The sequence below is a fragment of the Rhinoraja longicauda genome, chromosome 35 (genome assembly GCF_053455715.1).
Source record: "Rhinoraja longicauda isolate Sanriku21f chromosome 35, sRhiLon1.1, whole genome shotgun sequence".
NCBI classification, from domain to species: domain Eukaryota; kingdom Metazoa; phylum Chordata; class Chondrichthyes; order Rajiformes; family Arhynchobatidae; genus Rhinoraja; species Rhinoraja longicauda.
Genome location: NC_135987.1, coordinates 11545379 through 11558524, shown reverse-complemented (window position 1 = coordinate 11558524; position 13146 = coordinate 11545379). Strand labels below are relative to the sequence as shown.

General features: G+C 42.2%; 1 protein-coding gene across 9 annotated transcripts in view; it reads right to left on the bottom strand.

Moving 5' to 3' along the window:
- Positions 1-5598: 5598 nt before the first annotated feature.
- The window catches only part of LOC144610019 (protein NDNF-like), a 39562-nt gene continuing 32014 nt past the window's right edge, over positions 5599-13146 (bottom strand). For 8 of the 9 annotated variants that reach the window (XM_078428468.1, XM_078428469.1, XM_078428473.1 and 5 more), the window contains 3 exons: positions 11913-12112; positions 10942-11045; positions 5599-9086 (listed from right to left, as the gene is read on the bottom strand). In XM_078428468.1, coding sequence (XP_078284594.1) covers positions 7723-9086; positions 10942-11045; positions 11913-12112 — 1668 coding nt within the window. In that variant the 3' untranslated portion in view covers positions 5599-7722. The remainder of the gene's footprint in view (positions 9087-10941; positions 11046-11912; positions 12113-13146) is intronic. The other variant, XM_078428474.1, reaches the window with a different exon arrangement.

Genomic DNA, 13146 nt, shown 5'->3' with positions numbered 1-13146 from the left:
GTGTCTAAAATATAAGAAACCAAGTTTTGCACTTGCACTTAACCTCTGTTCTCGCATTACAGTGCAAGGTAGTTTTAACTGCCACGCTGATTACAATTATTTATTTGCATTGGGACTTTCAGGAATTTCTCGTAATTGTCCATTAAATAATTTTGGGAGATGCCCATCCAAATAGTGCATGAAAATCCAGGAGGGAAGATGTTTGTTTGAGTGATTGCTGGTCCTCGTTCAATGCTGGATGAAGCACAAAGTGGACAATGGACTTGCCAGTCCCCAGGGACTTCCCAGCAGCAGTTTACAAAACCTGGAAAGGCAAGGCCTCAACAAGAATACGAGGGGGCGTGTAATAACTGTATAAGAGGCAAAGATCTAAATCAAGCATCTGACTGGTATTTTTTAAATCTAACTATAGCTACCCTGTGCAAGCATTCTGTTCTGGCCATGATATTAGAGAGTCGACAAGTTGTTTCAGCTAAAAAACCTCTGCTTCCAATTATGTTTTCAATTGGGACATACACAATCGATAGAACAGTAAATCCTTGTATTTGATTATCTGAAACGTTTTAATTATGAAAAATGAAGGTTGCTCATCTCATTGAAATTTCAAATATGTGGAAATTAGGTTCCAAGTGGAGTTGAAAAGCCCTCTACATTTAAGTTTGGTCTTAGCAAGTGGCATATTGGATTATAGACTGGAGCCACATCCATAGAACATGTTCCAAATCTGAGTAAGATTGAGCAGTATGGTTCAACAACTTTACCTTGATCCTCCAGAATGTACAGAGTCTTCTGAACATATGTCCATGACCTTGTTGTTATTTTCCATCTGTTTTGCACTGTTAATGAAAGATTGTCCCAGGTTTTGTGAACTGTTGCCAATGTCTCTTGGCTGCAAGTGGTTAATCACAAGGGGTTCTGATGTCCCAGTATCCTGTCGATAACCTGGTAAGACTCAGCGAGCCTTCAGGGGAATAGACCTGGTATAGCAAGCAGTGATAATCCCTGAGGTGCTCGCAGATCCTTCCACAACTACAGCTGTTTTTAACTGCATCAAGGTGTGGGTGGTCCTGATTCCTCAAACTAACTTTTAAAATAAAGTGAGTGAAATGAAAATCTCCAGTGTTCCGTGTGGCCATTTGTGAATAGGGTTATAATTACCTCTTCAAAGTACTTTCAAAATATGAAAAGACCTTGCTCATTCTTAATCCTTTTGATCCTCCATCACCACTTTTATACCTGCAGTTTAACCATTTTTAATTGTAATATGGGCATTGTTACCTGTCATTCATTGCCCATCCCCAGTTGCCCTCCACGCACCAGAACTGAGGAGCTTGCCTCTGATAATACCTGCGTCTATCACAGTGGTGTTTAAATAGAGAACAGAGTGGACAAGGTTGCTGAATTTCTCTAACGATATTCCTGAATCTGGGCATTTGCGATTTAGTGAAGCTTCATGGTCAGCTTTGCTGATACTAGCATTTCAAATGTTCCACCTGATGTGGTGAGATTTAAACACTTACCTCGATAGCAATAACCCAGACCTCCAGATACAAGACCATTTATCCACTGTGTGATAGTACTCCACTCTTTAAAGTAAGATGTTAATAATGAAGTCCTTTTCTTCCACCAAGTAAATATAAACCATTCCACAGTGTTAACTTGAAGAAAGGTAGGAGAGGTCTCTGGTTTCCTTGCCAAAGTATAACCCTGAGCCAACAGCTGATCATTAAAACATTTCTGCTTGAAGGATCTTGCTGTGCACAAATCAGGAACAATGTTAAACCTGCTGTGTGGTGCATGTGATAACCTGAAACAGATGTGAACTGCACATTAAAGTTTAAGCCATTCACCTGTTCTGCAGAACAGACAGGCTGGAGATCTCTGGGAACCTCCTCATGGGTGCATCTGTCACAGTCGGTTTTCTTTGCTTGCCTTATCGTGAGCCCAGCTGCGCAATTGACCATAGCACTAACATTTCCTTTACTTGGTTGGGAAGCTTGTGTTTCTAATGGAAACCTGGAGGGAATTGTGGAATACATTCTTGCTCAGAATCATGTCATAAGTGATCAGATCAAAATCAGGCCATTTGGCCCATCACATCTACTCTGCCGTTCAATCATAACTAATCGATCTCCCTCCGAACCCCATTCTCCTGCCTTCACCCCCTAACCTCTGATACCTCTGAGAATGTGCATAAAGGTTCTATTTGGGTGGGATCAATTATGAATGGATCTGCTCCTCGTGATGGTTGGATGATGCATGCTGTAAACTGATATCATGACCATTAGGCCATTTAAGAAATATCATCAGTTTGCATACTTGAAGTCAAATTGTGGCACTTTAATAAACCAGATGTTTAGTTCAGCCCTTAGAGCAGGCATATGAGGACCAGCTTATGACTTATTGCTTTGGGTGTCATATAAATGGAACATGGGCCATGGCTGGGTTAGTTCAGGGAAGGTTCCTCTGGCTGCATGAAGTACTTGAGGGCAGTGACATCTTGCAAGCAATTATGCCCACAAGCTTGAAGCTTTTGAAGAATAAGCAGCAAGTACTGAATATCAGTTTGACTTTGGGAAGTGTGGTTTCTTGATGTAGCAATTATAATATAATTAAGTACTTAAGCTTTCTCTAAGTCTTCTGAATGCCTCCTCTCGGCCTTCTGAAAGCCTTAATTCTAAGTTTAGATCATTATGTAGTCACTCTGAAGGATTTCACTCTCTACTTTTTCCCTTTTTTCTGATGAACATGCCCAACCACCTTCTAGATTTTCAAGCATGGCTCTAGTTGTCTGTAATCTCCACATCGGCAGGCTGTTATCCATCCTACACGGCCTAAAATTTCCAGTGCCTGTAGTCTTATTCCATTGTCTGGTGATTGGATTGATATTATAGTATTTCGTTTTAAAATTCCTGTGAAGCATTCTATGACTATACTCTCCTAACCTTTCATTGTTAGATGGTTTTGTCTTATGCCTTTTGTCTTGGCAAAACACAGTTATCAGACACGTTCATTTTGGTGTTTTGATCACTGATGGGATTCAGACTGGTATCGTGGTAGCTGATTTAATAGAAAAACCGTAAGATTAACCTATAAACCTGCACATTGTAAGTCTGATTAATTCCCTTCTAATATACTGATAAAAGGTTAATTAATCTACAGTACCTGTTTCTCTATCCACAGAAACTGCATTTGCTAAGTAGATTTCCTAAGTGGCAAAGTGGAACTTTCCACTGTCAGTTCAGCTGCTTACAAGGATGCAAAAGACAGTATCAACCAACTGCCTGATTTTCAGGGTTATGTTAACATTTTGATATTTTTTTATAACTTGTTTGAAACAGCAGAGTTAATTCTGAGCCTTTTCAAAGGCAGTTTGAAAGTGGTTGAAGGGCTGAAATCCTGTGCTGGCTAGGAGATTAGGTTTCCATTCCTTGGGCATTTATAAACCTTTTATAAATTGTTATATCTGGACTTTCAATGTGTTATATCTGGACTTTCAGAAGGCCTTCGACAAGGTCCCACATAGAAGACTGGTGTACAAACTTAAAGCACACGGTATTGAGGGTTCAGTGTTGAGGTGGATAGAAAATTGGTTGGCGGACAGGAAGCAAAGAGTAGGAATAAACGGGTCCTTTTCGGAATGGCAGGCAGTGACTAGTGGGGTACCGCAAGGCTCAGTGCTGGGACCCCAGTTATTTACAGTATATTAATGATTTGGACGAGGGAATTGAATGCAACATCTCTAAGTTTGCGGATGACACGAAGCTGGGTGGCAGTGTTAGCTGCGAGGAGGATGCTAGGAGGCTGCAGAGTGACTTGGATAGATTAGGCTTGTACTCGCTGGAATTTAGAAGACTGAGGGGGGATCTTATAGAAACATAGAAACATATAAAATTCTTAAGGGGTTGGAGAGGCTAGATGCGGGAAGATTGTTCCCGATGTTGGGGGAGTCCAGAACCAGGGGTCACAGCTTAAGGATAAGGGGGAAGCCTTTTAGGACCAAGATGAGAAAACATTTCTTCACACAGAGTGGTGAGTCTGTGGAATTCTCTGCCACAGAAGGTAGTTGAGGCCAGTTCATTGGCTATATTTAAGAGGGAGTTAGATGTGGCCCTTTTTGCTAAAGGGATCAGGGGGTATGGAGAGAAGGCAGGTACAGGTTACTGAGCTGGATGATCAGCCATGAAGGGCCGAATGGCCTACTCCTGCACCTATTTTCTATGTTTTAGATTTTAATGACTTTCCTCATAAACCTCTCAGTTTACTGAGACCCACCTTCCTACATTTTTTTTTTTAGAACTAAATTCTCATTCTCAACTTACTTTGTGGTTTATTGGTCCTGGCCTAGAGACAAAACCAATAAACTACAAGATCCGCTATAGGTTGCTTAAAAAAAGGTAGCTTGGTGAATCCCAAGTTTTTCCAAGTTTGTCTGGAGACCTGTTCCAAGTGGGAATTAGTCCATGCCAACTGTAGGGTTTGTAACTGTGTGAATGTGCACTCAGTCACACTCAAACAGATTTTATTTTCCACAATTATCACTTACCATTGCACCTTCAGCATAATTACTCACACTCCAGCTATTATTAATCACACCAGCTTAATTTGTTACAATTGACATTTAAATTCACTTGCAGTGAGATTTTCAGCTGCACACAGAGGATAAACAGACGCGATTTTACTATTTCAGCTCTGTGATCCTAGAATGTGGGAAGATTCAGAAGAGGGGTTACTCTTGCAGTAGGTACAGAAAAGGCTTGGAGAGAGCATCAAGTCTGGCAGCAACCAGCAAGCTAAATTGGCTTTTTCTGTCTAGTTCTCACACACCCTGGAATGCCAGTACAGTATCCTTCACCAGTGCGACACTGGGTCGTGTAGTTCCATGCACAAACCCCTGGGAGGGGGAGATGTATTTCTATTCAGGGAGCAAGAGAAACTGGAGAACTGGGTCATTCAGTGGTATCCTTAAATCTCCCAAACGTTTGCAGCCCACTCTGATTAATCCCATTGGACTTGTGTAGGAGCCGTGAAATTTGTCCTAGAGAGAAACTGTATTGACTCATGCCTTGGAGCATTCTAGTCTGTTGAAAAGCAGCCTGTAGAATTTTATTAAAATGCATATGATATAAAATGCATTAAAATGTTTTTTAAAGTAAAAATTAATTATCGCTGTATCAAAATATTTCAAAGTCCAGCGCTATCGCCAAGATTTTCTTGTCCTTTATCACATTGCTGATTGGAACATCACAGTGTGTGAAAACTAAGTATTCATGTGTTGTGCAATGGGGAAGCTGGAGTAGCTGATGCACACTGCACAGAAGCAAGGTAAGTGCATTGAAGGAGAAAACATTGCATGTGTACATGGTGCAAGGTGATGGAGCATAAAAGAATAATCCCAGGCATGGATTGGTTGGAACAAATGGTGTGCTTGTTACTGTTTTTGGAATCTGCTTGTGCTCAAAATAACAGGCATGTTACTAAAAGCAATGACATCACAGTGAATTGATTTACAAATCCGGAAAAGGTGTTCGTAAATGTTTAATTACTTTTATTAATTTGCAACGGTTATATTGTGACAAATGCATAAATAGTTGATGATTTAACCATAGATTGAAATACAAGTCTTACAAACATTCACGAATTTTAAGCAATCAAGGGATACGGGGAAAAAGCAGGAACGGGGTACTGATTGGCGGTGCTGGCTCGAAGGGCCAAATGGTTTACTCCTGCACCTATTTTTCTATGTTTTCTGTTTTTAAGCAAAATTGAACAGAGTTGATAAATCTCCACATGATGTGGATTTCTAAAGTTGTCTGCCCCTGCTGCTCATCTGAGGCAAGGTACTTTGTTCAATTATTGAACTCGCTCCCTGAGTTTGGGTTGAAGCAAAATTTTGGTGACGTTGAATATGCAAATCGAAATAACCCCAGCAAATTCACAGACATCCATCCTAGCTGCATGTTATTGGATATTAAACAACATACCCTAACATATTTGTCTCTCAATATCTAGATATGTATCTTTTTAATATTGGCATGTCGGGCAGATTATTGATGTTTTATGATTGCAGAAAGTCCAGAGAGGAAGTTAAAAAGGAAGTGAAGGAGAAAGTGGGGTTGGGAACATAAAATGGAATCATGTTCTCCGCTCACCATATGAACCAGGAAAGGCTTGGAAGAGGAAAAGTGGGGATTGTAGTTTACAGGATATTTTTATGCCCCTCATTATATTGACAGAGCTGGTAAAACGCGCATTGAAGTGGAGCAAATGTTCCCACCCTGTTGAACAAGTTGGAACAGGTGAGAGTAAATGCTGAGAGCTCATGGCGAGTTCTCTTAAAGACAACAAAGCCACATGATTAGTAGCCACACTGCAGCAATGTCAATGGCTAGAAATATACAGAAAATAATTTATCTGTTGGCTCCAGATAGGCAGGAGATGGGATAGCTACAGGGTAAAAGGGATGGGAATTAGCATCTATATTTTGAGCAATTAATCTCTGGGGAATTTTAGGAGTAAGAGATAGATTTGTGAACACATGGTCAGCAGAGGAAATGTTTACCAATGACAAGCCAAATGAGTACAAATGACCTTGAAGGGATGGTCCACTACAGACCAAGAGGAAGGAGGCTCCTCTGGGGGATTAGTCACAATATAACTGAGTGCGAATTGTTAAGAAAATGCGGATCTATGATGTATTGAGTGGTTGGGGTTTGGAATGCAGTTTTGGGATCAGTGCTGGAGACAGAGTCAAACCTGGTGCTAAAAACCAAACTGGATCAATATCTGGAGGGTGAACGTTTGCAAGCCTCTGGGGCAAGGGTGATAGGCTGGGGACGAACAGATATTCCACTAAATAGATAAGATTTGTATTTGATGGGCTGAACAGTCACATACATGCTGTAAGCATCATCTGATTGTGAGTATTTATCAGGTCTGTTAAAACACTGGACATGTGAAGTGATGGGATGGATATGTGAAGAACTAATGGATAGGTGAAGTGTTTACCTCAAAAGCACAAAGTCCATGTTTTCTCAAAACCTGATTAAAAGGTTCCATTTAAAATCCCTGGTTCAATCTCACTCAATCAATGCTGTCTGATACGCTGCCACTCTATACACCGGCAACCATGCAAACTTTTCAGGACAGCAAAAACAAATGTAACACGAGTTAGTTCAGTCAGTCATCTAAGTCGTGCACCCTCAAAGAGAAACACCAAGTGCTGGAGAAGTTCAGTGGGTCAGGCAGCATCTCTGGAGAAAATGAATGGGTGATGTTTCGGGTTGGGACCCTTTATGTAATCTCAAGCTGGGCTTCATGTAATGCTGGGAGATGTGACAAGGTCTGGAGGCAGCCTCCTGCCCATTGTAATTGTTTCCATTTTGTCTATGTGACGTTACTTCAGAAGCACTTCATGAAAGGTGAACAGAAATACAAGAATTTCTCTGCCTGTTGTTGTGTACTAATGAAAATTCTCTACGCACACTTACTCCAGAAAACGTTAAAGGTGTACTTGGAAGAAGCTGTAGAATTTGGCAAAATGTGCAGGGATGGTCCCAGAATATAATTTGCAGACAAGGATGTTGTTTATGACGACATGAATCACTCCACTGGTGCAAAGTCTGTCGCATAATTTGATTGAAACTTGCCAGAAGGGTGCAGGTTCCCTTTATTTTCTTAGACAGACACTTGAAATGGTGTTTACCCCGAAGCTGGGTGAAGTTAACATGCCTTCCTTGTTTTTACCGCTTTACTTTGGTATTTGACGGAATGACCCTTGTGCCCAATCACGTAGATATCGAACTGATAAGTGGTCCCTGCCTTCAGCCCTGTGACCTTCTGCACTGCCACTGCACGCTGAGCGTGGAGGTGGTGAAAGTGCTTGCAGCCCACATTCTCTGAGATGCTGCGTGTCTCTGGGCCAAGGCACCCATTTCGCTGCTTGCTTTCTATTTCCAGTGTTTGCTCCTCCATCTCCTTTTTGTAGAGGCAGTACCTGTTTTGCTCACTTGTTCCCAGCCAAGCCAGAGTGACGGAGTTGCAGGTTCTGAGCCGATTGAAGGATTTCACTTTAAGGCTGTCCGGGAGACGTGGGAAGAGAGGTTTGTTGGGACGTGTGGATACCAGAATCTTCACAAGGACCTCGGAGGCCTCCATGGATTTGATCCCAATTATGTATTTCGCTTTGGCTTTTCCTTTCAGCTTAAAATGCTTTAGGTTATTTGTGCTTTCAGAAACAATTAATTTACCATTTCTTTCGATCATAACGTACACTTTTCCACATGAGTGGAAAGTGAATTGCACCCTTCTATGCCAACTCTTGGGCCTGAAACTATAGAATTTCTGCCTGTTCTTCCGGATGTAAACCTGGGCCATGATTCCTTCCTTCAAATCGAGAATGGATGGATCTGGCCACTGTAATGTGTTTGCAAAGGTGCCACTGTAGGCAGAGCTAGTGTTGGTGAGGACATTAACAACAAACACATCAAAATAATATGGGGAGTTGGGTTGCAAGTCCAATACGGAGTAAATATTTCTGTTACCGATGCAGAGTTGTGTGACGTCTATCTTTGCTTTCCTGGAGACTGGATGGCTGAGAAGACTGGTAGAGAGTTGAATATCTTCCGTTCTAGTGAGATGGATCTCTTGACCTCCAGAGTAGATGGTCACCACCGGCAGATCTGGCCAAAGACCATCACCAAGCTCCACCTGGTTTTGGGCAGCGCAGAGACTTTGGTAGTAGTGCTTCTGGTTGACCAAGAGACAATACTGAATGTTCTGCTCGTCATGCAACACTGATGGGCTGGGCTTCCAGGCCAGGGTCACAGACCTCTGCCCCACGGAGACAATGTTCACTCGAGAGTCAAACGGCAGCTCTGGGTTAGGAGGCTCGTTCTCTGGCTTGGTTGTCAGGTAGACTCTGATTTGAGCGTCCCTCTCAGTTGAAAGGAGCTCCAGATTGTGAAAGGCTGAATGCGATGAAGCTCGCACAAAGGTCTGCTCTGTGTTTCCCTTGTAGCTGAACAGATCTCTCGTGGTAACCTGATCCCATTCAAGTGTCTCCAGCTTCTCGGAGCGATAAGTGCCTGAAATTCAGAAAAATCTATCAGGTGGTGAATCTGGAATTCATTGCCACAGAAGGCTGTGGAGGACAAGTCAATGGATATTTTTAAGGCCGAGATTGCTGGATTCGTGATTCGTACGGTTGTCAGGGGTTATGGGGAGAAGGCAGGAGAATGGGGTTAGGAGGGAGAGATAGATCAGCCATTATAGAAACATAGAAAATAGGTGCAGGAGTAGGCCATTTGGCCCTTCGAGCCTGCGCCGTCATTTAATATGATCATGTTTGCTCCTCCAACTCAGTATCCTGTACCTGCCTTCTCTCCATTCCCCCTGACCCCTTTAGCCACAAGGGCCACATCTAACTCCCTCTTAAATATAGCCAATGAACTAGCCTCAACTACCCTCTGTGGCAGAGAATTCCACAGATTCACCACTCTCTGTGTGAAAAAAACGTTCTAATCTCGGTCCTAAAAGACTTCCCCCTTATCCTTAAACTGTGACCCCTTGTTCTGGACATCCCCAACATCGGGAACAATCTTCCTGCATCTAGCCTGTCCAACCCCTTAAGAATTTTGTAAGTTTCTATAAGATCCCCCCTCAATCTAATAAATTCTAGCGAGTACACACCGAGTCTATCCAGTCTTTCTTCATATGAAATTGGATGGTGGAGTAGACCTGATGGGCCGAATGGCCTAATTCTGCTCCTATTACTTATGATGTTATGCATTTGATCCACTACCCTGCCATTTGTTAACTGCATTGGGACTATAAATGTTGAGAAGCAAAGTGAGCTTAAATTCTGGTTAAATACAGTACACTCAAAAGGTTCCATTTCAATCTGATACCCAACATGTTCGTCCATACAATGTATTGGCTTTCCACTACCTTGAACAAGTGAACAGATCCATTACCTTACTGGATGGTACCTGACTGTCCAAATTCCCGTCATCACATTCCCGACTTACCAACATTCCCCATATTTATGCATTGCATGTTCAAAGAAAAACTTAGTGTCAGCCAGTATTGTTGCACAAGTGAAGTTCTACTTTAGTGTCTCATCCATGTGACTCCATCTCTGATGGTCGACTCTCCTAGTGTCAGGCTAGATTTTTTTTCAATTCTAGTCTGGGCCTTGAACTCGCGATATTCTGACTCAAGGGATGATTCATAGGAATATCTTTCACTATCATCAATTCCTACTTCTGTTCAAAGAAATGAGATTGTCTGTGTGACTGCACCTTGAATTATAAGATTATCTACAAAGAGAGACATCTTTCAGTGATTCCAGGCTGGAAATGAGAATGTCAGACATTCCTAGCATTACTGCAGTGACTATGAGGCATTCTGGAATGACCCGAGTTGGGATGTGCAACAAATGAGATTTTATACTTGACTCCCACATCCCTAAAAATAAATCACTAACGACACTGAAGGTAGTAATTCAGCTAGATGTTGTGCTTGCTGCCATTTCTAATTCGCGTTCTGGTTTGCACTCTTCTCTCGAAGACAGGCCCAAAAAGCTGGAGTAACTCAGCGGGACAGGCAGCATCTCGGGAGAGAAGGAATGGGTGATGTTTCGGGTCGAGAGCCTTCTTCAGACTCTTCCCTCGAAAGGCATTCCTATGATACTGAAAGTGCTGCAGACGTACATCATTCTGTGAGGTACAGGGAAAATAATGTATTAAACTGAGCAGGAAGAATCCTCAGGAAGGATGACTGAATATGTAATGAACTCAAATTTTAGTTGGGTGATTTGAATGTTTATAGTGCATGTTGATGGGCTTTACAGAGAGTAGAAATTGTACACATGTTTGGGGAGATTTGCTGTGTCTTAGATAGACAATGAAGGTCTTAACCTGATGAAATAACAATCCTTACTGTGTGTTGGCCACTCTTGGACACTGACTCTCCACTCTAGGGCAGCGTCGCAAGGATTCACTCTGATGGAGAAAGGGCTCTTGTCCTTCACCTGGAAGTAATGCCTGTGGAGAGAAGAGCACAAACCAGAACGTGAATTAGAAATGGCAGTGAGTGCAACATCTAGTTGAATTAGTACCTTGAAGGTGGTAGTGAACTGCCTCCTTGAATAGTCATGACTCTTCTGGTACAGATATTCTGACAGTACTGTTGCCTAGAAAATTTAAGAATTTGGACGCAGTGACATTGAAGGAAAGATGATATAATCCCAAGTCCATGATGGGCAACTGACAAGTTGAGGTGGTGGTGTTCTCAACTACCTAGTGCCTTGGTCTCCTTGTTGAGAGAAGCCATAGGTTTGGAAAGTGTTGTCAGAACAAGTGAGTGACTGAAGTAAATTGTGTGGATGGTGATTGCTGGGCAGTGCCAATGATGGAGGAATTAATTTTTGTGTAATAGATGAGGCATTAAGTCAGTGGGCTGCTTTCCTCTGGAATATGTCAAGCTTGTTAGATTGGCAGCAACAGGAGTGGGCCACTTTGCTCCTCATTGCCCATGAATCTGGAGGAGCTGATGTTTGTGCTGAGTTTGCAAAGGTTATTGTGGCTGGCCGTCACATTGGTCCTGCTGTACATTTTGAGCGGTGTGAACATCAATATGACCAAAGTAATGAAGTCGAATGCAATGTTCGATGGCTACTAAATAGATTAAGCACAGAAACGGGAAAATAACATTTAGAGAAAAATACACTGCATGCAAAATCAACTACTTGTGAACATCTTGATGTTGACTAATTCTTTGTTTATGTCATCTGATCACGGCGATTGCTTCTCCAGTTGAAAACCATGTTGCATATCTGCAAAGCTTGCATCTTCACTGTAGCCGACCACCTACAATGGATTACTATCTAAACAAGCCTGTGCAGTGCTTACCTCTGTGGCAGGTCTCTGAAGAGGAAGATGGTTATTTCTGTGCCATCTGGCAAGAGTGGTGAGTAGTTGTACATGGCTTCATTGGTGACCCTCTCCCATCGTTGTCGTTGGGCAAAGACTGGCCTTTGACTGTGGCACAGGCAGACAAGGTGAAGGAGAAGTTGGCAAAGTATCTGCGAGCCCAACATTTCCACCAGAAGCTGTAGATTGAAGTGAAACAAAGTTCACTTGTATCCAAGTCCATATTAGTTAGACAAAAAAAAGTTTTTGGACACCACCAGCTGTTCCAAGTCCATCTCAATGCCCTGGCGAAGCAATGAAATGACTTTTAATAGCAGTCACAGTTATAGAGTAACACAGCCTATTGGAAGATAATCTGATTCCTTTTGTGCCCTGGGTCCACTTATATATATATATATATATTTTTTTTTCTTTATTCGACCCACACCGGGGAAATTTACAGTGTTACAGCAGCAAAGTGGATAGCAAGAGATCATTCATTATAAAATAAAAGTAAAGACAAGAATAAATTGTCATCACTTGGTCTTTGTTATGGAATTCTGACAAACCATCTCGCATGCATGTTTCCAACATCAGGTTGAAGGCCTGAATAAGATCCTGCTTCGAGCCGTCTTCGTTACATTATATCGAAAGTGAGGACAGGGCAATGTTTCTTCAACATTTAATCTCAAATACCCATTGAGCTATACAGTATTTGACAAATTTGAAACCAACAACATGTTTGTATCTGCTTGGAGTTCAGCTGAGATCCTCTTTGTCCCTCAGGACCAAGAATGACTTGCATCAGCTTCAGTTTAGATTTTATAGTTTAGAGAAGCAGTGTGGTAACAAGTCCTTCGGTCCACCGAGTCTGTGCCAGCCGATGATCCCCGTCCACTAGTTCTGTCCTACAGACTACGGACATCTTACAGAAGCCAATTAGCCTACAAACCTGCACGTCTTTAGAATGTGGGAGGAAACCAGAACACCCAGAAAAAAACCACGGTCACAGGGAGAACGTACAAACTCTGTACAGACAGCGCCAGTAGTTAGGATCAACCCTTGGGTTTCTGGCACTCTAAGGCAATAACTCTACTGCCCTGCTCTGCCTGTGAGTGTATCCTTTCTCTGTGGATTGGCTGTTGCATATCAGTCACCACAGAGCAGTGTCGTGGTTCAATGGCAGGAAGATCTAAGACAATTGGAAACCATGTGCATGGGGAGCTGTGTGTAA